General features: G+C 37.7%; 1 protein-coding gene across 3 annotated transcripts in view; it reads left to right on the top strand.

Moving 5' to 3' along the window:
• LOC117405963 (tensin-1-like) overlaps positions 1-27,401 on the top strand; it is a 298,134-nt gene that overhangs the window by 100,718 nt on the left and 170,015 nt on the right. For all 3 annotated transcript variants that reach the window (XM_059032054.1, XM_059032059.1, XM_059032053.1), the window contains exons 2-3: positions 5,166-5,280; positions 18,788-18,825. In XM_059032054.1, the coding sequence (XP_058888037.1) occupies positions 5,166-5,280; positions 18,788-18,825 (153 nt within the window). The remainder of the gene's footprint in view (positions 1-5,165; positions 5,281-18,787; positions 18,826-27,401) is intronic.

The raw sequence follows: 27,401 nt of genomic DNA on the forward strand, positions 1-27,401 counted from the left end.
AGGAGCAGGACGGCTTGATTTAGGGGGGCTGTTTTTAACCCTCCGTGCGTCGTGCCATGGGCTGACAGGATTTGCAGAAAGCCCCTGACAGCCACCCTGTAACCTTTTAAACAGACACACCAGAAGACAAACTAACTATCTGTATTTACTTATCCTTATAAAAGCCCTGGTTCCCTGGTGCAAATGAATACAGTGACTCACTAAAGGCAGAGAAGATGTGGGGCGGTTCATTCAACATGCTTCAGTCACTTTGTACTGGTACTTTTTCTTGTCCTCCGTTTCTGCAGTGATGACTGCCAAGACAGTGGCAGTCACCACTGAACAAACTAGTTTTGGGTAAGATAAATAAAAAACCTACTGGTAGTAGTATTACAGTACTAGTTAATGGATGCTATTTTGGGTACCAATGCATTGCTCATTACCATATTTTAAATATTAAGTACTGTACCATGTGGGCTAAACTGGTCATGAAATCGGGCTACTCCTGGTCTTTCTATATTATTCATCTGTTTCAGTACTTAGATAAATAGGGGGGTTATTCCATTTGGGCTAGAGCTTAACCAAATTATTCAATTACAATAAACATCCATGTACACAAGCTGTTCATGTCACTTTCAAGTATAAATACCTTTGAATAAAAACGCACTTCCCCGAATTAAAATTCCCTCTTGTTTTTCAAAAAACAAAGCAGCCCCCTGAAGAAAGACATCCCCAAGCTGTGGCAGCGAGCCAACAATGTGCTAATTTACTAAAGTTTTACTAAAGTGGTATGTGTATATCAATCAGTGGCTGTGGCTTACCTTCATGGCCAGTAAAATGATACCTATCAGTTAAAGACTGAATGAAGCCATTGCTTATATACAGTAATGGATTCAGCAAGGATGAGTTCACATTCTTCTGAGGCCTGGCACTGCATTGTTGCTGTGGAGAACTCTCCCTTTGGTTTAAGGGTTGCTGTTACTTTATGTTGAGTAGGATAAAGTAGGATAAATAAAAGGACAAACTACCAGGTTTCATTAGTCAAGTTGCATTTATTCACTGACATCCAAGGCCACACATAGATATTTTCTACATGTATTGAGTAGACATAAGGCATAACACTATTACAACATAGATACAGGTTTCTAACAGGTTTCTTTATACCATTGTCTTATTTATTATTATTATTATTATTATTATTATTATTATTATTATTATTTATTTCTTAGCAGACGATTTAAATAGTATTTCCATTACGGAGCAAGTGCTTACACATCCACCATATTCTCTACCATGTTCCAGTTTAAACCATCATACAGTATCTGATATGCTGCACAGAGAAAAGGGGTGGCACAGCCATAGAGGTGTAGATAAGCATAGGAATGCTAGTACTTTAAAATCCACACAGCTCAGAAGAACTGAAGGTCAGTGGGCATCCTCCGATCCCACGGCCAAGCCAATGCCTCCTAACACCCAGGAACTGGAGAGTAGATGTCAGAGAGCTAACTGCTTCTGGAGGACAAAGGCCAGCCCTGCTGGTGTCTGCTTGAGCTCACCAGGCGACTGGTCTGTAGGGTTCAATATAGAGTGATAAGAAGAAATCGTCCCTGACGTTTTTGTCTCCCTAACTCATGGGTGCATCAAAGCCAAGACTAGCAAGCCCAGTGACTTTGCACAAACACAACACAAACCTCTGCTCCCCTGACTCTATGACTCAGCCTGCACACCACCACAATAAGTTCTCCAGAAAAGCCTATCTCTTTTGAGACTCTTGCAAATCATTGGAATTAGTGCAGGACTCAAACAAAGTCTTCCAGATATGCTGCCTTGCCAATAATAAACACCACTTCAATTTACATAAATAAAAATTCACTGTTTCAGACATGTTTTGCAGAAGGGTCTTTTATTTTGATTCTAAATGGATTTCAGTGGCTGTAGGAGTTATAGGAAAGCCAATATGATGTTTTTATGTTGTTGTTATGTATGCTGTAACTAACCATCTAGGGAAGTGAGATAAAACATCTGCACTTTTATTTTTTGGAGCAGATTAACAGTGGTTTAGGTTTTGTTTGCATAACTTGGCCTGTTGACAGGGAGCACACAATTTCAAATCAAACACTTACTTGTATTGAAAATAAATCAAAACTATGAAGTGGATGTGAACCATAAAGAGGCTCAGACATGAGCTGTAACCATGACAATAATGTAAACCAACATGCTAGGTGGCCTTTTACTGAGAGCATTCCAATTTCAAAGCAACACAAAGAATCTAGATTTCTTATTGCTCTGATTGTAAGGGTGGAGCACTACTGATCTAATCACTTTTACAGAACTAGCGTAGGAGTTTTTTTCATAACAAAAGGCAGTAATCTGACAGCGATCCTATAAAAACATTGGGATTATATACACTTTACAGAAACTAGGTCCGCCTTACAAGAAAGTGGTACTGTGAAATAAATGGGATTAGCTATCTACATTACAAAAGAAAGACACCTGGTGGGGATGTGATATTACAATGGCAATAATGTAACGGCTAAAGGATTACTTTCCCCAATTACTGAAAGTATATGCTCCTTTAGCTATGATATTGCTGTGCAATGGCAATGCTGTATCATTTTTTGCGATAAAGAAGCTTAGATAGAATAATTCAATTAATGGTCTTATGCTAACAAGATAAACTTAATCATATTAGGTGTTTGGGACCTGCAGCACTTTCGTCATATTTGTGTAAATTTCATTCAAGGTCATAGACTCAACATAGACTGTTGTTTAAATAGTGCTATGGTCTGTAAGCTCTTAAAAACCTTAATCGGACCTAATACAATTTCACACTGATACTGATATGAGTGACTGCACTGGATTATCACCAGTGTTTATTGGTTCATAGCATTGTGACCATTTGTATGTCAATGAATATCCAATGACCCATATCCTTGTTAGCGCCCTTGTGTAGAACCCTTAGTACAATTCTGTTGCCATGGAAGTTATATGATAAGGGCAAGAAAATAATTTCCATTACACAGCTGACATAAATATACAAAAAAAAATAGCTGTAAGCAGTTTAATGTACACAATAGAAAGAGGGTGTTTTAGTAAGCTGCAAGGTTACATCTCTATGGAGCAGAGAGTTGTAACCAGTTGTAAACAGAGAATGGTTAGATGAGATGGGTCTTTACCATGAGAGCATCAACATACCTGACCTGTCATTCAGTCCTGGGCCTCTCTTAAGCAGAGGATGCAAATTGTACCAAATTGTGCAGTGGTTTTGGAATGCAGGTTATCTATTCATCCTCTGCCAAAGAACCCAGGAATATCCCCAACTCCAGAAATATCTACAGATACACCACTAAGGGGTCAGACTCATACCTTTAAGCTTTAGGCTTCTATTTAGTTATTTTTGTAAGCCAGAAAATGGCACACTGGTTAGTGTACTGGGCTTCCACTGTGTAGAACAGAGTTCATGTTTGGATTTGGAATGCTCTAATTTGTATTCATGTTTTTTAGAAGCAGTAAGTAGTTTATTTTCATTGTAATCCCTGCTTGAGCAATAAAGAGTTTTTGTCAGCTTTGAAATATGAATATTTTATTGGCCTTAAGTTTATTGAATTTGAAACAGGTAGTTATATTAATAAATCAAAAGATTAGGTTAAGAAAATATTTCAACGGAAGATGTTCCTGGTGCATCCTGTAAAATTGTTCCAATTATTTTGCTTTAAAGGAAAATAATCTAGGAACAGCCTAAGAAAAGACTGATCGGTTTAGCATGAAAGTGTTGTAAATGGTAGTTATATTAATAAATCAAAAGATTAGGTTAAGAAAATATTTCAACGGAAGATGTTCCTGGTGCATCCTGTAAAATTGTTCCAATTATTTTGCTTTAAAGGAAAATAATCTAGGAACAGCCTAAGAAAAGACTGATCGGTTTAGCATGAAAGTGTTGTAAATGTAGTGTAGAACCTGCTTTTGTGATGCAGACTAATATTAACATTTGTGTAGCTTATAAATTCATTCAGAAGTCTTACCTGTTATGCACTTCCATTCACTATATACTTTACAGTTTGTCTCAAATGTGTAGTTTTGAAAGAAACATGTTATAGCAAACATGTATTTTCATTTTAAAACATAATTCAGTTTAAAGAAAGTTAATTTGTGAAGAAGTCTGTTACTGTTTCACTTCCTAGGTCAATTCACCTCAAGATGTCTTCAGGCTCAAAGCTTGTCAGTCATAGGTTAAGGTTAAAGACAAAAAGGTGTCAAAGGGTGGGAAAATTTCACTCTCCAAGTAAAGCGACCAGTAAGTGCAACCTGAAAGAAAGCCTTGCAAACAGAGGTTTATTTAACTTTGTGTATTACCTGGTATCATGTTTTAGAATGATAATGCATATTTTCTACACCACTAAATTGGAGGCAAGGTTTTGACAGACAAACTCTTTTCACCTGAGCCTTAAGCAGGATTCAGACCCAGTCCTAAGAGGCTAGCGAACAAGCCAGCTGCACCACTAGTCCCCTGCATTCGTTACATTCTGAATAGTACTGTACAATTTACTTAGGAAACAAGCATTTTTATTAAAAGGTATGCCAAATATATATATAAAAAAGGCCTTGCGGCTTCAGCATCAAAGCCTTCAGCAGCTAAAAGTAAAATCAAAACCAGCTGAATAAATATTCTGAGGAAGTGAGATCATCTGCTCAACGATCAAGGCTGGGTATTAAAGAACAGGGGGAGAAATAGAATATTTAGGGGTGTGAAATCTGATAGGGAAATCAGTCCATTATTGAAATTGTCTGTGAGGTAGAAGAAGATGGGGAAAAAACAATAAGTGTCGAAGTTGTAGTATGTCTCAAACTTTCCCTGAACTGAAGGAACTAACCTTTCTCTTCCAGTGGGCAGGAGCAGTTCAGTTCAGTCCCCATGCCCATTCAGCAAATGTTCTTTGTACCAAACTGTGTGGTGGTTGTGTGGTCTACCAAACCCATCGCATGTGACCTTAGCTAAATTCAATCCCAGAATTCCCGAAGTGAAAGAGGTGCATTAACCCAGTGTACCACCATACAGATTTGTGAATTTAGTCGGATACTGACACAGGGCTTCGAATGTGATTGAGAATTTCGTAAATTAGCCTCCTTCTCCTCTCCCTCCATCCTTCCCTGTTCCCCCTAACTTTTCTTCTTTTCTCTCTTGCCAGCCCGAGGAGTTTGAGGCGGCCCACTCCCACACGTTCCGAGTGAAGACGTTTAAGAAAGGGAAGCATTGTGCTGTGTGCAAGCAGACTGTCAGCAAGGAGGGGCTTGTCTGCCGGGGTAAGACTGGGGCAAGAGTAGGGGAGCAGTGTGGGGTGATAAAGTATGTGGAAATGAGCAGAGGGCATGGAGTACACTGGGGAAGGTTATTGAGGTTCATCTTCGACTGGTTTCACATACCCCAATTTAGCACTGGACTACTTTAGGATGTATGTATGTATGTATTTATTTATTTATTTATTTATTTATTTATGGATAATAAAATCAATACAGTTATAGACACCAGCGAGTTAGTTTTACATGTACAAAAAAAACATTGTTTTCAATAATATTACAGAAATTAATAAACCATCAATTGTTATTTACTCGTATTGCTTCGTAATCTTAAAGCAACTGTTGCTAACATAATAGTTTCATACATTTTCTTCGACATGCACATTTATTCATTATATAGGTCTCAGATGTGAAGTTTTGAAAGAAACAAATATGAATCAAACACGAACCTGCACTCTCCTGACTGTGTGACTCACCCTGCATACCCTACGGCCATTCTTTTACCAAGTTTATTGGGGACCCCATGAAAACCTTTTTAAAATGTGTTTGTTGGTTATATTTTGGTCTGGAATGCTTAGGCATGTTGAATTATATGTTGCTGTTAAGTGACTTTCAGTGTTCTAAAGTCCTTTAGTTTGCTTCAGTGGGTTTCTGTCATAGTATAATGACCACTTTACTCGGAACCTGATTAGCTGAGGCGATTATCTCACCTTTAAATTCACTGTAAACTTAGTATCTAGAAACTGACACAGTACACAATAGCTGTGTGTTGTAAAGGAAAGTGTAGTTCAGTTGTCATAGAACCCTGAACAACATTTCCCAGGATACCATATGTGTCCAAACAGGTACTTACCTGGTGTTAATTAGAAACACCTGCGTAAGCAGGGTTGAAGCAACGTGGGGTCTTTGACAAGCCTCAGTCCTGCCCACAGACCCAGCGTGTTGCAGCAAACTCCAAGGTATCGTCTCTACTCTTTATTAGACATATACAAAGTGTTTTGATCTGTAAACAGCTTAGCTGTCTGATATTATAGTTTACTTTCATCCTGAAGTAGTTCTCCAGTGTGGAGATAGGCTTTTGTTTTGGGTTGTTTTGTTTGAAAACCAGTATTATACATTTGTCATTTACAACTTCAAAACAAAGAAGAAAATAAATGTACAAGCACCGTCTCGTTTTGTACCAGATTACTGCCTTTGTGAGTCTCCTTTGTTTACACTAGAAGACTGTGGTAAAGAACCGACAACTTTGCACCCCACTTTGTCACAGACCTTAATGGAAGTTCATAATAGCAAGTACACACTCCACAGCAGGCTTGGCCCTTATCTGTCATTATGTACCCTCTTAACTGTTGTAATGTTCAATTATAAGGATGGTAATGCAAGCTGCATCATGTACTATTGCTCAATTAGAGTTCTCTGTAGCACATTTATGTAAAGGTTTATTTGAGTGCACACACACACACACACACACACACACACACACACAAAAACATCCTAATTCATGTGGTGCAATTTAGAAACTTGGTTGTTTTTCTGATAGGAGACTCCACCTACCAATGACATCATTGTATGACATTCTACAAATAGCATTCTATGCCTCAGTTTGATGTCGTTTTTGATCTTTGTTTCCTCCTCCTCCCCGCCTCCACCTTGCAGCATGCCTTGTCCAAGGGGGGATAGTGGCCCAGAGGACCACTTGTTCTGCCTGCTGGCTAGCCTATCAGTCAATGTCAGCCAGTATTAGGGCAGCTACTGAGCCCCAATGGACAAGGCCACAGGCCAAATTATGTCATTGTATTTATTAAATGTTTTTATTCAATAAATCACAATTCAACTCATAAGTGGATGTCTCCTTTCTGAAATATTTGTCCTCCACAACAATTAGACAAAACAAGGTACCCAAGCCCACTAAAATGTATCTCATACTCAATTCAGTCCTGGGCTTCTGCCAAATAGAGAATGCCAATCGTGTTGATTTGTGTTGACTACAGTACCCAGCTCACCAACACTTGTTTAACTGTGCCACTTAGTGCATACTGCATTGATAAAGAAATGTTAAACTTTAGACTTGTGTAGAACAGCTGCAGACATACCTGGCACTGCAACTATCCTCCTTTAAAATGAGCAATGCAGCATAATCTATGATAAATGAGTGTCCAGAAAAATACTGTCAGGACACTGCATAAAGCAAAACTGGTAAGTGGGTCATTCCATTGTATTTTTTTTTGTGTGTGTGTCTCTGGCATCTATTTTTAAAATACAAAATGTACTGAAATCCTGACCTACAAAACAGTAGGCTGTTCTTATGGGAGCGACAAAATGCTGCTGTGTGGAATGACCCATCAGTACAAAACTGGGATATTTTTTTTATACTGTGCATGATTGTGACTACTGTCACTCCATTTTCGTCTTTTAAATATTTCTTAGTCACCTCTGAAAAATCAAGGACAACACCAGCAGTGAAGAAGTTAATAGCTGGACAGCTGGTCTTGACAGAGGCTCAGTGAAATATTCAGTCCCAGTGAGGTATTAACAAGGAGTTTGGGAGATTCAACTTTTACAACTGGTAATGAGTGGAGTTCAAGCATTTAATGTGTGAGCTGCTGTAGTCCTCATTGAGCAGAGTACCCTCTAGTGAGGAGACCAGGTATTGCATGCCAGTGCCAGTTTCTCTCAGTATCAGAGTGAAGTAAGATTGTGAGGGTAGGTCTCCTCTTGGTGTTCTTTAATGGAATCAGCTTTAAACTGTACATAATAAGGCTGCACTCTCACCAAGGAGTTTTGGTGATGCATAAACCACAAGAGTCAAGTAGTGGGTGCATTTTATTTTTCTGAACTATAATATAGAATTTTTTGTAGTGGTGGTTATTGGGAATGCGTTACCAAGCCACGAGCATTGATGAACCAGATGGCTTCCTCTTGTTCATAACTTTTCTTACATTCGTAAGACAGTTTGTCTAGACAATTGCTTAATGCAATTTTTTTTATTTTTGCTTTTATCATGTTATGATGTCGGCATCCTGTGCCAAGAAAACTCAATTCTTAAGTTAAAAAACAGAAGTACTTTTTAATGATTAACATTAGTTCCTGAGTCTTTTTTGTGATTTCTGATAAGTTAATACAGCATGTATTATTATAACAAGTGACACCTTACACACAGCGTATTAACTTATATACAGTAAGCAAAGGTAGTAAAGCTATATAAACATTTCCTGTAGATTCCCATATGTGTAAATTATATCTAGAATAAAGATTTGTATTGATGGGTGTTTGCCGTTCTGCACAAGATGACATCTGTTCTACAATAAGAGACGCCCTGCACGTGACTTATTAACTTGCATACAATGTAGGAAAGCTTGTCTTGCTTCATATATATGTTTTCCAGTTGATTCCCATCGTGTATGTTTACATTTGGATTGAAAATTTCTATTGATGGTTGTTTGACATTCTCCGTCTGCTTTTTGATAATGTCTCTTTTTTGTTTGCGGAGCTGGGAAATGGTTAAGTGTCAACACAGGGTTGGAGGTGAGAATACACACTCTGAGGTGTCAGCCACAAGTGAGTGTTAAGCCAGGTGAATCACTCTGTGGTTTTTTAAACACTGCTAATCTTGAGTGAACTGCCATTCAAATTGATTGCTATCTGTGCACATGTGGTAGTTTGGCTGGAGTGGAAGTAATATGGTAGTGCTATGCACTGTACAGCACAGTAAATGGTAGGAGACTTCAATAGAGCTTTCTAATTAATGAGAAGCTCAGATCTGAAGTACCCTGTTCGACTTAAATATACTTGTAGACACAGATAGAAATTTGTGTACATATTTTTTTCTTTGATCTTCCATTTAGCATGAAATACTTATTTGTGCTTCTAACAAGAGATAATATTTGGAAGAAATGTGTGCTTTTGAAAGTAAGAGACAGGCTCTGGCTAAAGACAGTAAATACATGTTTATTCTGTGCATACTGTACATCCCAGAACTAAAAAAGCTTTCAATTAGATCCGTCCATAAGTATTTCCTACCCTCAATAACTTAAGTAATATATTTTTAAAAGATTGATATTATAGCTAAAACAATTAATTTAGTCTGAATGCTGACAATGCCAAATTGATCGCAAAAATGCATGATCTTGATTTATTAAAATAATTTCTTTTTTTGAGAAAATACACGAATAACTAGATTTTATTTTATGAAGTCTGAAATGACAGGAATATTTGGGCTTTTACCAGGGGAGTAGATAACATTTACAAATACTTGGGTTTTTTATTTAATAAAAAATGTATTTTGAAATGTATTTTGTTGTTTACGACTGTAAGTCACACTGGATAAGGGTGTCTGCTAAGAAATAAATAGTAATAATAATAATAATAATAGTAATAATAATAATAATAATAATAATAATAATAATAATAATAATAATAAATGTGACCATATATATCAGAGCCACATAACTCCCAGCTGAGAATAATTTTAAATATCATAAAAAGGCAAGGGGAATCTAAAAGTGACATTGGAAGCTACTTTACCTTTAACATTATGTTGCTCAAATCAGCACTCTCGACCACCCTCCAATCACAAACAAAAAAAATAAAAAAATAAATTATAAAAGGCGAACAACATGTAAACAGGAGTCAGTAACCAAATAATATTAAAATAGTGAGATAATCTAAAAGAAAACTCATCAGTACATTGAAAAACATATAGATTTCTCATAAATGTATACTGACTGCTGAGTTCAGATCCCACACTTTCAAATGTAGGCTTTTGCTTTTTACAGCAGTGGATTCCTTTTTGAAATATTGATTGCAAAAGTAATTAAAATAAAAAGCCACTGTGATTAAGCTTTTCATTTATAAATGTGTCTCATGGGGAACAAGACAGAAGGAAGAGCAGGGGCATGCTGCGTTACAGTACAGGGATGGAAATAAGACTGCTATTGCATAGCAGTTTTACCCATTTCAGGTTTTACTACAAGCTTGATTAGCCCCAGTGTATAGGTAACAAGCTCAGGTGCGTTTTATTAGACTCGGAGTAAAACCAGGAATGGATCAATCTGCTATGCGATGGGAGTCTTATTTCCATCCCTGCAGTACATTATTAGAACAGGTCATGTCAGTTCCTCGTGCACACAAGCAATTGCACACAACCTTTTCTTAGATATGTATTTGAGAGGTATTGGTCATTTGTTCTTTTCCCCATCTTGATTCTAGCATGGTATGCACCAGATCTATTAGGTCAGGACTGGCTCTCTGAGCTGCACAATATCCCATTCAAGGCTCTAAATGGGTTTGAAAAGACTACAATCTGTAGCAATCTTTAAGCATGACACATGTTTAATGAGCACAACAATACTGAAGCTGTGTATTTGTGTAATAAACTTTACATTTTGTATCTCTCTTTTTTAACACTGTTGCTCTATTAGTTTTAGTAAACTAAACATATGTTATGTTACAGTCCTTTCCTGTTAGTAATATAATATTACAATTAATATTAAATTCAAATTAAATATCAACAGAATCACACAGAGCACATGTGAACGGAAGGTAAATTGTGCTTCCAGTCGTGTATTTAATCAAACAGTAATGTACTTGATGCACTCCTATTGGATAAATACTATAGTTAAGATAATTATTGATTATGGTCTTTGCATTAAAGGGGTGGTAGCTGATCCATAAATCTTCCCCCTGGCAGGTATGATTTATGGAATTATTTCATTAGCTATAACTCCTTAAAATCCTACTCTTTTTCAGTTACTGTAGTCTAACTATGTTCCCCCATCACTAGACTTCTAAACACTAAGCACTAAATGTACAGGCCTCAACAGCTGCCATGAAAACGTATTTTTAGAATTGAAATGATTGACTTACACTTGGATTTCTAGGAACTTGATTATTGTATTGCTTTGTTGCTTCCCTCTTCTGGTCTACCATTTATCTACTTGGCATCCTAGAAATAATGACTTTTAGCCAGGCCAACTTGAATCGGGGGAACTGTAGATGACTCATGTGGGTGGTGGGTGTCAGCTGAGCTCTGTCTTGCAGTACGTGGAATAAATGCCTTGCTCTTCCCATCTAGTATTTAGTTCCAAATCTGTGAGGGTCACAAGAGGATTACAATCTCAGAATCTCTTGTGCAAGTTCTAGTGAGGTTTTTCCACATTTAGCTAGCAGTTATTTTGTTGAGAAAATGTAACTTTGTTCATGTTTAATCTGAGACCCTTTTTTTCTCTCGATTGAAGCTCATCAGAATAACTTCATACAGAGCAATTACTGTTCGAGTCCAATGAAGTGTACATGGAGTTAAGGAATAGAGAGGAGCGGTTGTCAATATAAAATGGTAGCAAGGTGGTCGTTTTCTCTTAGAGACTGCAAAACTGAAATATTTTGTAAATATTACCATAATCAATATTATTACTATTCTAGGGTTGATGAGTTCATAGCTGGAAAGACTGGGCTCAGTTCAAAGACATTTCTGCCAGGAAAAGTTGCAATACTTTAAATACGGGTGGATCCATTTTTTTATTATTATTATTTTGATGTACCATCAATGATGTGTTAATCAAATCAAAATAAGAAATGCTCTACATTATCACATTGGTTCCTGAAGTGCTGTTTCCCAGATAAAAGTCAATTGAATCGGGCCCTGGGCCAGGTTTCACCTTTACCCTTGCTTTGCTGACACGCTGGTATCAGATTTGTGAGGATTACCTGGAACAGGGTAAATGGCAGGTGTGGCGCCAGAGAGCTGTGTGCACAGGGATTAAATGTCCTCACCTCTAAAAGATAAAGGGAATGCAGCTTCTGTCATAATCAAATCATCTGCTCATCACTCCAAACAAAAAAAGGTAACAGCTTTACTAGAGCAAATGGTACTTTGGTTAAAAGATGTGACCCATAGGCATATATTATTAGAATTTCCTTTGTTATTGAGTAATGTCTGTATTTTACATGTGGCAGTGTAGATAGCTCACTATACACTATTTACTGTAGTGTAAATGAAGTTTGCTGCAAGCAGATTTTTTTTTTTTAAATAAATATGTACCTCAGCACCTTGAATTGATTGACTATTACTTGTAAGTAAACCTTATTCCACTAGATGGCAGCAGTGTTGAAGAAACATATATAATCTGAGCTGTGGAGTCTACATTTTAGATTTCATTGGAAGCCCCTTTTCAGTCCTCCTGTATTTGTTGCATTTGAATAATATTGAATGACATCTGACACACTCTTTTCTGTTGATAACTTGAAAAAGTGATTTTGAACAGGGACCGCAAACTGAAAACTGAAGAAAAGACATTGTAAACAAGAACAAAAACCTGCAGCGCAGTGGAACCTTACCAGAGGTAGTACAGTAGGTAGAACACGATTAGTGCTAATCGGGGTCTGTGAAACCAGATTCTAGTGCAATAGTGGTGTTTAAAGAGCATCTTCCATTTCTGAAGGGTTTTGAGTTTTGTTGCTCTAATACTGAACATTAATTTTTTTTTTTCTCTGTATCATAATTCAATTGGCATGATCCAAGCCGATACAGTCCTCATTTCCAGCTCCCATAACATAACAATAAAATGTAATTTGAAGCAGATTACCCTTAAAAGTATACATTTTCACATATGAATGACAAATGAGCTTCTTGCTAGTAAATTAATTCACAAACTAAATGGTAGCTTTAAGAAGCTTTAAGAGGCTGGCACTTCTCTCTCCCCTCATTTCACTTGCTGGCTGGGCAGTGGAGCCTTCGTCATCTCTCTATTTGCAGTGTTACTGATAATAGAGGAAAGATAGCAGGAGTATTTAACAGGCAGGTAACAGGGAGAGAAAGACCTCAATATTTTCAAGACCTAAAAATAATCAAAATACATGTTTGTCCTGGAATTATGTGGAAATGACAGAATCTGTGGCATTGATCAATTTAAAAGACAGACATTGGGGCATGTTTTAATGATCTAAACACTGATCTTAATACAGCCTCCCTACATTTTATAAACCTCATGTGACTGTATTTTTATAATAATGGTAAATAAGTGGGTCTATAATCCCCAGGGAGACTCCAGATGGATTAGTAAAGAATTGTATTTTATTCTTTTTAGATCTGCCACTGTTTAGATCAATGAAATGTTCAGACATGTTTATAGTTTCATACCATTTTTACACAGAACGGAAAATAAAGCTTTTTTTTTTACCTTCAGCAACACTATAACTTACAAGGCAAAAAATGAGTGCACTGAGGTTCAAATGGTCTTTAATCATAGCTTTAAAGGAAGCAATCTTTCTTACTTGAGCAGAAATTATATTCTTAGACTGATATGCAAAAGCCATTCCCCAGGCAACATATCCTGATTTTTGTAGACTAATGTGTTGTTTTAGCCTTTGTGCTTCAGGACTGCAGGTGAAAAAGAGACTGGGGAGAGTAAATATTTGAACTAATAGATGCATTACTATTGTTTTTCCAGTCCTCTGATCCCCTAACCGTGCAGAGAATGCTGGCTATGCAGGATAATTGGCTCATTAACTGCATGAGTGGTCTTTGTCCTTCTCTGACCATACCTCTGAGAAACAAAGCACAGCGATGACGTTCAGGACATATATATATATATATATATATATATATATATATATATATATATATATATATATATATATATATATATATATGTAACAGAGTAGGGAGGGGGTTAAAGTCCTCCCTGCTAAAAAACAGTATTTGTTAATTGTTTTATTATTTGTTAATTAATTTCAGCTGGCAATTATTGTAAATTGAAGCCAGCTGACAGAAATAAAAAGTCAGCAGTCAGCCTAGTCATGACTGCTGAGTAGAAGGACATGGGAAGTGGTACACTGTGTCCGAGTAGTCATTTTGTGTAAGTACTGTGCTGTGTTTATTGTTTGTGTAAACCGTGTGTTTTGTTTATAATGGGTAAATGGCGTATCCGTCCCATGCTAGATAGGGCGTTCCAGTGAGTTTTAGTTAGTGCTCGAACAGAGCTAGGTTTTTGTTTGTTTATTTTGTTTTGTAAAATAAAACTACGCAACAGCGCTGAACTTTCATTTCTTGTGTCGGGTCAGTGTTTTAAAGGGGCAACAAACCTTTTAAAGTGTGTTGGCAAGTGAAGGGAGGGTTTATCTTTCACAATTTATATATATATATATATATATATATATATATATATACACTCTCCTGAGGTAACTTTACACTTCAAAAATATTTTACACAAATGTATTACAGTAGTGGGGCGATATACTAGGAACTGATAAAGTTACTGCCTAAACTACTCTAATGCCAAGACTATGAAACCAAATCTCTTAATTATTATTTATATAGTTATTTTCTCAATTTACCTTAATGCAATCATTTTTTTATTGTTTTATTTTGCTATACTGTACTGTAAGCAGCAATTTCCCACACAGCTCAGAAGAACTGGTCACTGGGTTCCTACGATCCCACAAGCAAGCCAATTGCCTCTTTACACCCAGGAACTTCAGAGTGGATGTTAGCAAGCTACCGGCCTCTGGAGGTCACCATGCAGAGATCAGCTTGAGCTCAACAGGTGCCTGGCCAGTAGGGTGTGTTGTAGACAATTGAGGACATTAAGTCGCTACCGGCTTTGCCTCCCTAACCCGTAGTACCAGATTCAATGCAATGCTCCCTCTGTAATCTCCAGCAAAGACCAGCCCCTGTGGCCGGGGCTTTTACCATGTGAGCAACTTGGTGACCCCACAAAACAAACAAATTAACCTTAAATTGCTTAGTTGTTTGGTTTTGTAAAATGGACAGGTGTTTTCTCCTTTCAATAATAGGTGGCTAATTAATGACTGGAGTAAAGGCTTTGAAAATATTCCCCATAGCAATTTAAGCAACAAGTCTCAGCAGGGTGCATTGCTGTGATTAATTGTTGTGATTATTTCAATGAGCTATCTGATGTCATAGCTTTGCAGGTATTCCCAAGTAATTCCCAGGTCGGAACTTTGCTCTTAAGGACTAATCACACGGCAAAGTTACAACACCACCCTCATATCTTCTCAACTAAAACTGCTTTATCATGTGTATACTATTTAAACACTAATAGACAAAATTGTAATGGTAAATAATTACTTTTCCCCCCAAAGCTGAATTAGTAAAAAAAATTTGACCATTATGTTAAAGTACTGTATCCGTAACCCCCCCCCCCCCCCCCTTTTTTTATTTTGTCAGACAAAGTAAACAGTTGTATTGAGTAGTACTTTTTGTTTGGAGCAACTTATTTCCTGGCCACAGAGAAATAAACATAGATAGCGTTTCTATTTAAAATGAGCCATTGAAAATTACAAAAGCCTGGTTTGCAATTGGCTTGTTTACTAAATTGTATGCTTGAATCATTTCGGTGTAGGCCGAACTCTTGCGTGTCTAAGTTTGGACCACCCAATTACACGAGCATCTCAAAACCACTGACCCTTCCTTGCTCTGGTTACTGTAGCAGAGGGAATGTAGTAGTCACTGTGGGAATTTATATATGGTCATAAACTGAAGCAGTCCTGGAATCTATGGTATAGTGCGTCTGAAGGATGACTCTATATGGATAGACTCAGTCTGCTATTGAATCTGTACAGTATGTGAATAAGTGCAGCTCTCAGGCACCCAATTCTAATTGTCGCTACGCAGTTTCAGAGTGGCTGAAGTAAGTCCTAAGCCAAAGGAAATATTAAACTCACTTTTACTGATTGTGTTCTCATAGCAGTCAGCCTTAGCCTGTCCCATAGGGATGTAAGCCCATAATAAATGGCCTCAGCAAGGAAATGCCGGCATTCTCCCCATAACCACATTCCATGAATCCTAACTCAGATATGAAACAGCACTGGAGCCATAATCCTTTCAACCACTAACCCCCCCGCACTCTCCTCCCCTCTCCTCTGTTTATGCAGAAAACCTTGATTTCCTAACAAGGAAAGGCCAGCTTGAGCTGACTTTTCACACCCAATATGGCAGTTTTCTCGCCTTATGAGCTATGCTACTGTCGAACCATATGGCTTTCCTTGTAAACAGAGAGATGGGTTGTAAACACAAGCAATGTGGCTTTGAGGTTTGAGCTGAAGACAGGGTGGCTGCGTGGGCTAGTTATAGAGCAGAAGAAGAGAGGTAGCTAGAAGGTTTGAGTTAGTGATACACAGTGGAATGTAGTTTGGTCCATATTTACCAAGTACATTAGTTTTTTTGGAGTTGTGCTTTAGTATTTCTCAAGTTGTGCTTTATCGTACTACACAGCTATGTTGTTTTATCATGGCATATCTCAATAACCTTTTTTAGGCTAATTAGTGGTTAACAGAGATAACTGGGAGGCTGTGTGGTCACCATATATCACAATACACTAAATATTGTACATGAAAAAATGTTTGACTGTGCTACGTGGCTGTATTAGTGGAACGTTATTTTTTAAATTCATTATTCTTCTACAAATGAAAGGCTCCAGCAATTGAATGTTGTATGTGTCCTACGTGATAGCAGAGATTAAGGCACCCAGAATGAGTAATGTCCTTCATACTTTCTATGAGGCGCTCACAATGTTTCAATGATTCAGTTGAGCTATTATATCTCATGGATATTGCCGTATATAATTATTGTTGGTTTTAGATGTCTTGTGTTTACACACATTGTTAATGTATGCTGACCTGCTTGTGTCGTTCCTAAAAATACCAGATAGTTCTAATGATGAACAAATAAATACATAAAGATTTTGATCCCATATCTCAGTAACATTCCCACGGCATTCTTGTATCCCAGTCCCACCCTGCTGTAAACTGGGTACAAACAGTACTTCAGGTGGAAGCGAGAGTGAACATTTCCGGTGATTTATCCTCTTCCTGACATAGCTAATTAGTGCTCCCTTGGGAGTCCTGTAATAATAGGTGCTTCATACAGTACTACTTTGTGTGAACCATTTAACCCTCAGCGTTCAAAACTGGACATCTCGGGTCTACAGGCTGTACAGTAACTATTAGCCGTTTTTGATCCAGTATGGAGCTCTAAGTTGTTATGTATGGTGTGCAGAAGTTAATAACACAGAGGCTGTGAGCAGAGGTGTTTATTAGTTTATAAGGAGGCTGTGTGGTCCAGTGGTTAAAGAAAGGGGCTTGTAACCAGAAGGTCCCTGGTTCAAATCCCACTTCAGCCACTAACTCATTGTGTGACCCTGAGCAAGTCACTTAACCTCCTTGTGCTCTGTCTTTCAGGTGAGATGTAATTGTAAGTGACTTTGCAGCTGATGCATAGTTCACACACCTTAGTCTCTGTAAGTCGCCTTGGATAAAGGCGTCTGCTAAATAAACAAATAATAATAAGCTGCTGAACAGAGAACAGTTTACACTCAATTAAACAATATAATTACTATTATACTGTTATATAATTTGGGTGACAGTGGAACATTATAGAATGAAAATGGAAGACTGGATTAAAAAAATGTGTTTTAAAAAAATATTAAAAAATTTGTGTTGACTATTTTGCAAGTGTATGCTGGTCTTTACTGGTTTGACCATTGATGGGCAAGCAAGCCATGCACCAATACCACCTAACTGCAAAAATGACATCAGTAACACAAATACATATAAATACCCACATTTACTTAGCGTAAACAGGCCAATGTACCATTTCTACATGGATTCAGTGCTTGGAAATATAACTGCGAATATAGAGGGAGTGTCTTTTAAACTTTAAAAAAAATTCCCATGTAAAGGTTCACTGTTGCTCTCCCTCTCCCCCTCTCCCCCTCTCCCCCCCTGTCCCCTCCTCCCCAAGCCAGTGACTGTACTATGAGGGCAATTGTCTAGTTGGGAACAATATGCTCAGTATTTTCAGGGGGTCTGCCACACTGATCCTATGAGTTTACCTGTGTGGGTTGGCCTTGGACTCATGCCAATGTGTGGGGGGCTGAGGGAGGCAGCCGGATTCTGGTAGCCTGCGGATACTGTGCATTGTCAAGCAGAAGCGGGGTTCAGCAGACATCCCACAGAGCACTGACAATCTCTACACCAGGAAAAGGAGACTTAAGCAGCGGGTGCAAACTTTTTATTTTCTTGGGTGTGCTTGTGTTTTTTGTGCTATACATGGGGTTGAACTGAGCTGTAATGGACTATAAACACCACTTCCTCTCCAAGTATTAGGCCTAAAAAAGGTCTCTGCCTAACACGTGGAAACCATACTTGCCAAGAAGTAAACATATAAACAGGAGTATGATTACAAGATCCAGAAACTTGTGATTCCCTCCTTTTTAAAGCTGTAATTGTTGGCTTCACTGGATAATTCCAAAATGAATGCAGCATAACCTGTAACCTCCAATTGTATTTGTATTACATCTCTATAAGGAGCCTGGCAATATGTCTTCTGCTAGCTGCTACACAAGTTCTCTGAAGAGGGCCTCTCAGTTTCTCAATGGTAAAGTTCAAGAAGTTGGCCTTTGAAATGTAGACAAACTGTGTCTCACTTCAAAAGGGTACATTCATTATTGTTTCCTAAATCAAAACTAATTTTGTTGTGGTTCTTCTCTTCCAGTTTGCCGACTGGCTTGTCACAAGAAATGTGAAGCTAAGGTAAGCGCATTTCTTCACTTTTTGTGTATTGTAACTAAGACTTTAGTAATTCCAGATGTACTCAAGTAAGATGTGCTGACAAATTAAAATGCTGAGAAATGTAACAATGTTAATGACAGTAAAACCCCAAATGATGTCATTGTCATTTTACTGAAGTGCAGAGATAACACCTTTTGTTTTGCTACATTTTCACATCAGTAAGTCCATTCAAACAACTGTTTATAAAACCTGGTTTCTATTAAGATTTGGCATGCTGAAAGGAAGATGTTAAAATCTTATGTGGTGCTGAACTAGGCTTGGTTGCCCTGGGTAAAATATGATTGAAAAGTATTAGGGAACTTGGAAATAACTGTCATAAAACAGTGCTGTGTTTATTGTGTTGTTATTGCATAAGTCGTACAAGCAATATTATTGTATTGGATTTCCCCTGTAGCCCCATATCATGTAAACAAAGTAGACATGTTGAGTGATCATTACAAACATTTCACTGTGGTCCTTTGTTTTACCCATTCTGCTTTGGAGATGGGTTGTCACCATGGTTTGGCAAAATCGAGTAGCTCACTTTGGGTTTGAGATGTGTATAAATAAACAAATGGAAAAGGCATGTAGAATATTTGTCCCCATTACAAGTGATGATATTACAGTATGTTCTCTTTCCCATTTAATGGTTAGTTGCTTGTGGTGCCCTGCTTTGGACAGCACCATTGTCAAATAAGAATAATATTGCATGTGTGCCCCTTTGAGGGAGTTATCAATTTACCAAACTCGGTGTTCAGATTTGTCCCCATTGGTTTTTCAGGGGGTGGCGTAGTCGTTAAAATATTTCTACTCCTCTCTGAATGCATGGTTGTGTAAACTGTTTGATCTTTGTTACAAATGTGTTTGTTAAAGGACCTTAGATTTTGGGAATCATCACTGCAATAGTGTGGCTTTTCCTCATACTGTCTTATGCATTTGTTTTTAACCACATAGGCTTGTCTCACCTTTTTAATACGCTATTTTGTAAATACCTTTTGGGCAATTTAGGTTTACATGTAGTTTTCTTTTAGAAAAAAAATTTCCCTTCAAAATTCAAAATTCAAATTACCTAATTAATAGTAAAATATGGGACAATATAGTTAAATGTTTCTGTCAGTGCTCCAATTTGGCCTTGCATGACTACTGATATCATGCAGCTTTCTTAAACTGGCTTCACAAGAAGTTTTTAGGTTTTGTTGAAGAACCGCAAGTGCAGCCTTCCTTATTTGGCCACAAAAAAATGTAATAAAAAACAGGAGAAACAAAAACAAAACCCCAGACATAGCATTGCACTAATACCAAAAAAATGATTTGTTAACAGTTTTTTGACTGTATATATATTAATATACATATTATACACCTAAATATATAATATATGTTACAGTAAAAGTCAGAATCTGGTCAATCTTAAATTTTACCTGTAAATGTCAACATTTACCAAATAATGTCAGAAATTATGAAGAAATAGATTGCCTGTTAATTCTTTTTATGTACCGAAGTGTATTGGTAAATGCAGGTATATCATCGAAGAATGTATTTATTCCTGCATATAAATAGTCAATTAACAAAATAATCATTAATGTCGAAGAATATATTTATTTCTGCATACACATTTACCATTAACAAAATTACCATTAATGAGCTTACAGTAATGCACAATTGAGAAATTCAACATGGTACTGAACAATTGTGATCCACTTATGTAGAACAACCAACATTTTGGTAAATTTGCATATAAAACTATTTACAATGGTGTTGAAGGATATTGTACTCAAAATACGTGTAGATTGATAAAAAAAAATACCATTCTGTTAAATGCTAATTAAATCATTTAGGACCTTCATTTTTTCAACAGAAAATCACACTTTGGTTATGACACAATACGTGACAAATACAGGCAATAAATACATATATTTACTTACTGTGGAATGGTAGACTGTTATGGCACTTGGAGTTACACAGGACTCCTGAAGCCTTGCAATGCGCCAAAGTGAGACATTCGGTCATTAGCCAAAGCCACTTGGTTATCCTTGAGATTTACCGGTAAATGTCCAAAATAAAGTGTTATCGTTTTTATTTCGGGGATGTACTGTTTTGCTTGGTAAATGTCAACATTTACCAGTAAATCTTAAGATTTGCCAATATTTGGACTTTTACCATAACATATACAAGGTTTCCTACAGAAGGGTAACTTCAGCAATTCTGATCCTTATGGTAGTCTATGAACGGAGCTAAAATCCAGCACTTTAGGTTAATGATATAAAACAATATCCAGTCAAAACATGTAATAATAATAATAATAATAATAATAATAATAATAATAATAATAATAATAATAAATACCTGAGTCTGAATTCTGCAGGTACAGTGCAAGGCTTTCACCAGCAGAAAGCTGTGACTGTTCATTTTTTGCTATTGTGGATCCAGTATACCCGTACCCATACGAGTTCAACACATTCCTCAGTAGATAATCCACCAGTGCATTTTTTAAAACTTTCATTCTGTTACTGTAAAGGATCAAAAAAAACTTTCTATGCTTTGCAAAGGGCTTCATTATTTGTATTTATTTATTTATTTATTTATTTATTTATTTTTGCAAAGGGCTGCATTCTTTTTTTTGGTAGCAGCTTCAGTATTTTGTATAAGCTTGCTTATAAAACAAATTATAAAGCACTATAATTGACCATAATGTGTGTATGTTTCATATAGGAACATTTCAGATCTAAGAAATGAGGAATATACATATTAGGTAAGATTTGTGTTAGGCACTTTAACATGATTTCACATGCATACCACCACTGTATTTCTTGAAATGTCACAATAAAAGCATGGTCATGCCGTGCATTAGTATTGTACAACACAATTCACAACTAGTACCGCTCTTTTGGTGCAACCCCACTGGATCTCAAAACAAGTACTGCTGTTTAATGTGTGCTTGGTTTGGCTGAACTCTAGCTCTCTTCAGTTCACCACTCCCAAAAATAAAAGCAATGTGTTTTTGAATTGTTGGAGGGTTTGTGAAAGTCCTGGGGGATTGAAGTAAGGAACTGTAAAGGAAAGGGGAATCATTTGAAAAGACTGCTTTACCAAAATGTCATTTTAGAGGAACAGAATCTGAGTTTCCCCATCTGGCAGCCATTAGTGAAACCATAGAGCTTTGTGAGGCTGTGTAAAGGTTGCCAGCACTGCCCACTGCCCTGCCCCTATGTGTTACCACAGGAAATTCCAAGGGGTGCGAGGTGGCTTTGGTAAAAAGGGCTTTGAGTTCACGACAGGCTTAAATAAAGGTTACGCTTTCACTTTAAGAGAAAGAGTTGGACTCATATTTTACACTCTCCTGCAAATCAAAAATATGTTGAGCTGCCTTACCTGGTGATATTTGTCATGTTCATCCCATAGACCCTCGACTGGATTGAGACCCAGTAGTGGTAAGTGACCCCTGACCTTTTCAGACTAGTCCTCTTCTTATGGGCATTTTCATCTTTAGTATCTGATCCAGACCCAGAGACCAATTAAGTGGAGATAGACTTAGGATAGAGAGTAGGAGGCACTTCTTTACATAGAAAGCGGTAAAGGTAGGGAATGGGGAATGGGTTAGCTATGGTGCTGATCCAAGTTTTGACGGAGATCACTGATAGGCTGAATGGACTATGATGTTCATGCAATACTGTGATATAAAATTAGCCTTTCTCATCAGTAAATCTAATTTGAATTAAATATGTCACCTTGTTTGTCCCGTCTTAAAAATGAGTTAATGGTGTGGGTACTCTAAACCCGATGGTCCCTTGCTGTAGAGTATACAAGTTCCATTAAAATTTAAAGAAGACAATCACTTTTTATAATTGGCTATAAAGTTTATTGTAAGTGCTTTGTAATAGTATTTGGACAGACTGTGTAGAGGTGAATGAATCCGTGTCAAATAACAATAGTATAGGATTTGGCCACTTCATTAGGGATGGGGTTGTTCCATATCGTCAGTTCTTGGTGTAAAGTAACCCTGCACACTGCTCTGATTAATACAGAAATTCAAATTTTTCAGTGAATGAAAAAAGGAGTTATAGTTAACATGGTAAATTATGATTTAATAAGAAACAACAAAATAAAACAAAAGAGACACACATAGTAGGATAGTAAACAAGTAAGATATTCAGTATTAAGAAAAGGTGACACAGTTAACAGTCATTTACCAATGACAGTAAATAAAGATATTTTGGCAAGTCAAAATCACCCCTATAATGCCCCTTTCAAACACTGACTTTATGGCCAGCTAACCAACAGCTAGCCAGGCTTTATATTTTGAACTGGTGCAGGTTCTTTACATAACACTGCCCCAAGTGTTATGTATTTGAGGTGACCTAACTAAATAAATATAAATACGTTTAGCTTCATAATTATCCAGTGCAGTGGGCATTCCTGCTAGATAATTGGCCATGGCAACAAACTAAAAGCACTTAACCATAAAGATGTTTTTTGTAAGACATTCAAATGTGCTTTGTATGTACAAGGAGGCGTCAAAGGTGCAGTGAGAGATTCAAGAACTCTTAATAATAATAACAATAATATTTATTTTATATAGTGCCTTTCATAGTGGACCACCATCACAAATTGCTTTACAAGATACAAGACTAGGGTGTGTGAACTATGCATCAGCTGCAGAGTCACTTAAAACAACATCTCACCCGAAAGACAGAGTACAAGGAGGGTAAGTGACTTTCTCAGGGTCACACAATGAGTCAGTGGCTGAGCTGGGATTTGAACTGGGGACCTCCTGGTTACAAGCCTGTTTCTTTAACCACTGGACTACACAGCCTCCTTCTAGAATATATAGCATATATAAATGGGCACTCAACTCAGAACCAGATTTAATTTGATATGTACGTTTTATAATTCTGAATAGTTCCTAAGGATGAATAAATACAAATAAAATACACACGAAAATACATTTATAATATGTTTTATGTTGCTGTAGCAGCCCATCTTTTCAAAGTGTTATTACAGTGCAAACGTTGCTTAATGGTACAGTAGTGTGTACTCAGTAAAAAGCCGCATTGCGAGTCATGCAAGCAGAAAGATTTATACTCTTACAGTAATGCTCCCAAATGGCCAATTGCTCACAGAAAAGGTTGTCTGTTTGTGTATTTATGTGTGTGCGAGAGAATAAGTACTGTCAGAGCAAACTTGTGGAGCTGTGCTGCGGATATCTCCTTCAGGTAATGCTGACTTTTTAAATGTATTTATTTAGCTAGTTATTTGCTTTCTTTGTTCATTTCTTGTCTGGAATTATTATTAACTTGTAGGTTCAGTAAAGCATTCTCTCATGGCTGGCTAACTGAGGACGCTGGTTGTACGATTGTACCCGACAGACAGTCCGTGTCCAAAGATCTTTGGGCCAGCCAGTTAAATCCAGAAATCTCGGCACTGACCAAACAGAGATATATTCTGATATATACAAGATATATTCATTACATTTTTAGGATCATACAAACTAAGTACTGGAATATCGTGGCAGATAATGTAGTTTAAACTACAGTTGTGAATCTTTATTGATTCTTAGTGGCAGACAGTTCCGTCATCAATATATTTTAAATGTTGACCTATACGTGAGGTTCAGGGGGCGGAGCTAGGCACCAACAACCTATCATCTGCTATCATCAATTAAATCTACCTTATTTAAACATTAGTCACCTCTACCTCGCTGTCTTGTGTTTTTTCGTTTTCTCCTCCTCCCGTCTCCTCCTCTAGCATCTCAACCGCCTTTGCATCGGTCTCCTCTGGGGGGTTAGTGATTCCACTTTCTCCAACCCTTTGTTAAGCTCCGCTTCATTTACCTCATAGAGGAGGGTTCTCCATGAGTCAGAGGGGACCCCCGGCCAAACCCTTCCATCTGCATGTATGTTTCTTTTGGGATTCTTCTTTCAGGTCTGATGCCTCTATGTGAGGGTCCCCAAGCGATGACATCCCTTGTGTTTGTCGGGTCTCCTCAAAGACGATGACCCCTCTCCTGTTTGTCGGGTCTCCTCAGCGACGGAACCCCCCTTCTATTATGTTGGGCTTCAAAGAGGTGGAACACCACGCATTATATGTTTTAACAAATACTAACTTTATATTTTCTTAACGGTTCGCAAGCCTCTTCGTATGTCGGGTAACCTTAGAGACGGTGCCCCTCTTGGTATGTCGGGTCACCTCAAAGACGGTGGCCCCCCTCCTGTTTGTCGGGTCTCCTCAGCGACAGAACCCCCCTACTGTATATGTTGGGTCAGGAAGAGCCGGAACCTCTTTTGTGTTATCAATACTAATTCATGTTTTCTTTCCGGTTCGCGAGCCTCTTCGTATGTCGGGTAACCTCAGAGACGGTGCCCCTCTCGTATGTCGGGTCACCTCAAAGACGGTGACCCCCCTCCTGTTTATCGTGTCTATCGATCAAGCAAATGTTGGGCCTTGAAGAGGCGGAGCCCCTCTCTCCATGTGTATATGTTTACTAACTCTGTCAATAAACACTATCAGGTGGCATAGCTCCGCCCCATGAATCTTATGCATATGAATGTATATATTTTTGTAGAATCAGATTATGCACATTTTAAAACAGATTACAACCACTGTATCAGTATCATTATACAATTCCTTACAGGAATGCATATCCCCAGCAAAATGAATATAGCTCATATGCATGTACATCACACTTACATTTGTATTTATATCATAAGAATGGCTTGTGATATTACTTGGTATTGACATTTCATGCTTCTGATTGACTGAGGCAATTTATTTGGAACTACTTGTCCAATTGTGATTCAGTGTGCATTTCCTTTGCTTCCTGTGCTGTCCAAACAATCCCCTGCCTGGGGTGCGTGTGAGGGGCTTTAGGGACTGTCCTGTCCCAACTCCGCTTGTTTGGAGAAGGAAACTGCTTCACAGTTAATAGGATGCATCCCAGGAGCTAGAAAACACCAACGGGGCAATCAATAATCCCTGGAATGTTTTTACTTATTTCTCCCCTTTAATTATTTGTTATTAACATTTCCCTTTCCTGGTCCTCCAGAGAAATAAGTTGATGTTTACGTTAGACTGGTTCCTCTCTGCATTCTTCTCAACACACTGTATCACTGGACAGTTGTAAACTCACCATAAACCCTAGCCTGCAACTGGGAACTGTACATGAGCTTTCCAAGTGATCTTCAGTAGCAATGCAGTCCCACTACAATGGCAATACAACAGATCTGTACTAGCGGGCAATGGTAGCACAAGGGCTGCTACAATGGAATAAGTCATTGGTAAAATGGTCCCAAAGTGGTTCTATTTTGGCATAACAATGGAATCAGAGGTAAAAACACATCTTAACACATTATTCTGCCATGTGAGGGACAACTCATTTTACATAAAAAGTTGTGCTGCATATCATTAAGCAATAACGATTCAGTTCCAGGGCAATTTCTGAGGATATTTTACCTGCTGGGAAAGTTGATTGTTTTTCATCTCCATTTCAATGCTGGAAATGCACTTATTGCTATTAAAATAACACTTTGTATCTGAGTAATGTAAGTACTGCCAAGGGAAGTGGCATGGTTGGGCAGTACTTTTGGTTGCTGTTTTGCTCAGAAATGTTTCTTTGAAAACCTCGGAAATCCATACACAAGAATCAGAGGTTTCTTCCCAAAACACTGGCCCTTGGTAGCCAACACAAACACACATTCCAGTGCTGACATAGAACCCGCCACAACTGGATAGAAATGAGCTGTGAAACGACATCACAGGAAACACTGACTCACTCCCCTGTGGGAGTGAGGAGACTCCTCCTAATAGATCACAATGGGGAGAGGAATGAACAAATCTGAATATAGCCTGTGTTTACCCACAAATGCAGATGTGCCCTCTGGCTGCCAGCTAAGCTTAAACTATTACAAATGGCAATAAAAAATACTAGTGTTGGCAAAAATACCATATAGTAATGTAGAAGTACCAAAAAGAAATGTGTAACACATGTTTTGGGATATATATATATATATATATATATATATATATATATATTTATATATTTTTTAAGTTACTTACAGTACCAGCCTAAGTGGTTCACAATACAAGTTGAAATCTGCCAGACAGAACTTTCATGTGCTACACTCCACAGCTTGGAAACATGATATGGGGGGAGGACAACATCAGGGACACCCAATCAGATGGTAATTTTAAAGGCATCAATCAAGAATTTGTCTGAGAAGGGACTGAGACAGAATACCTCTGCAGAGAGGAAGGCATCCATGTGGGGGAAACTGTAGCTGTTTCCCCCACATGGTCCTTGTCTGGTGAACCCCAGTTTTACTTAGAAGTTCATGTTCTAAGACGATTGCTGCTGTTGGAGACTCGTACGGCATTGCTGCTAATGTGCTTAGATGATTGTCATAAAAGGTTTGATATAAATGTCTTTTGTATTGTTGTATTAAGAATGAGTGATACCGTTTTTAAAGTTATAGATGAAGTATCTGCACCAGAACATACCCCAGTATGTTGGATAGCCATTCACTGTCATTGTGATTCCAAATCATGTTGTTCTTTGATAATACAAC

Source organism: Acipenser ruthenus, chromosome 10 (assembly GCF_902713425.1).
Source record: "Acipenser ruthenus chromosome 10, fAciRut3.2 maternal haplotype, whole genome shotgun sequence".
NCBI classification, from domain to species: Eukaryota; Metazoa; Chordata; class Actinopteri; order Acipenseriformes; family Acipenseridae; genus Acipenser; species Acipenser ruthenus.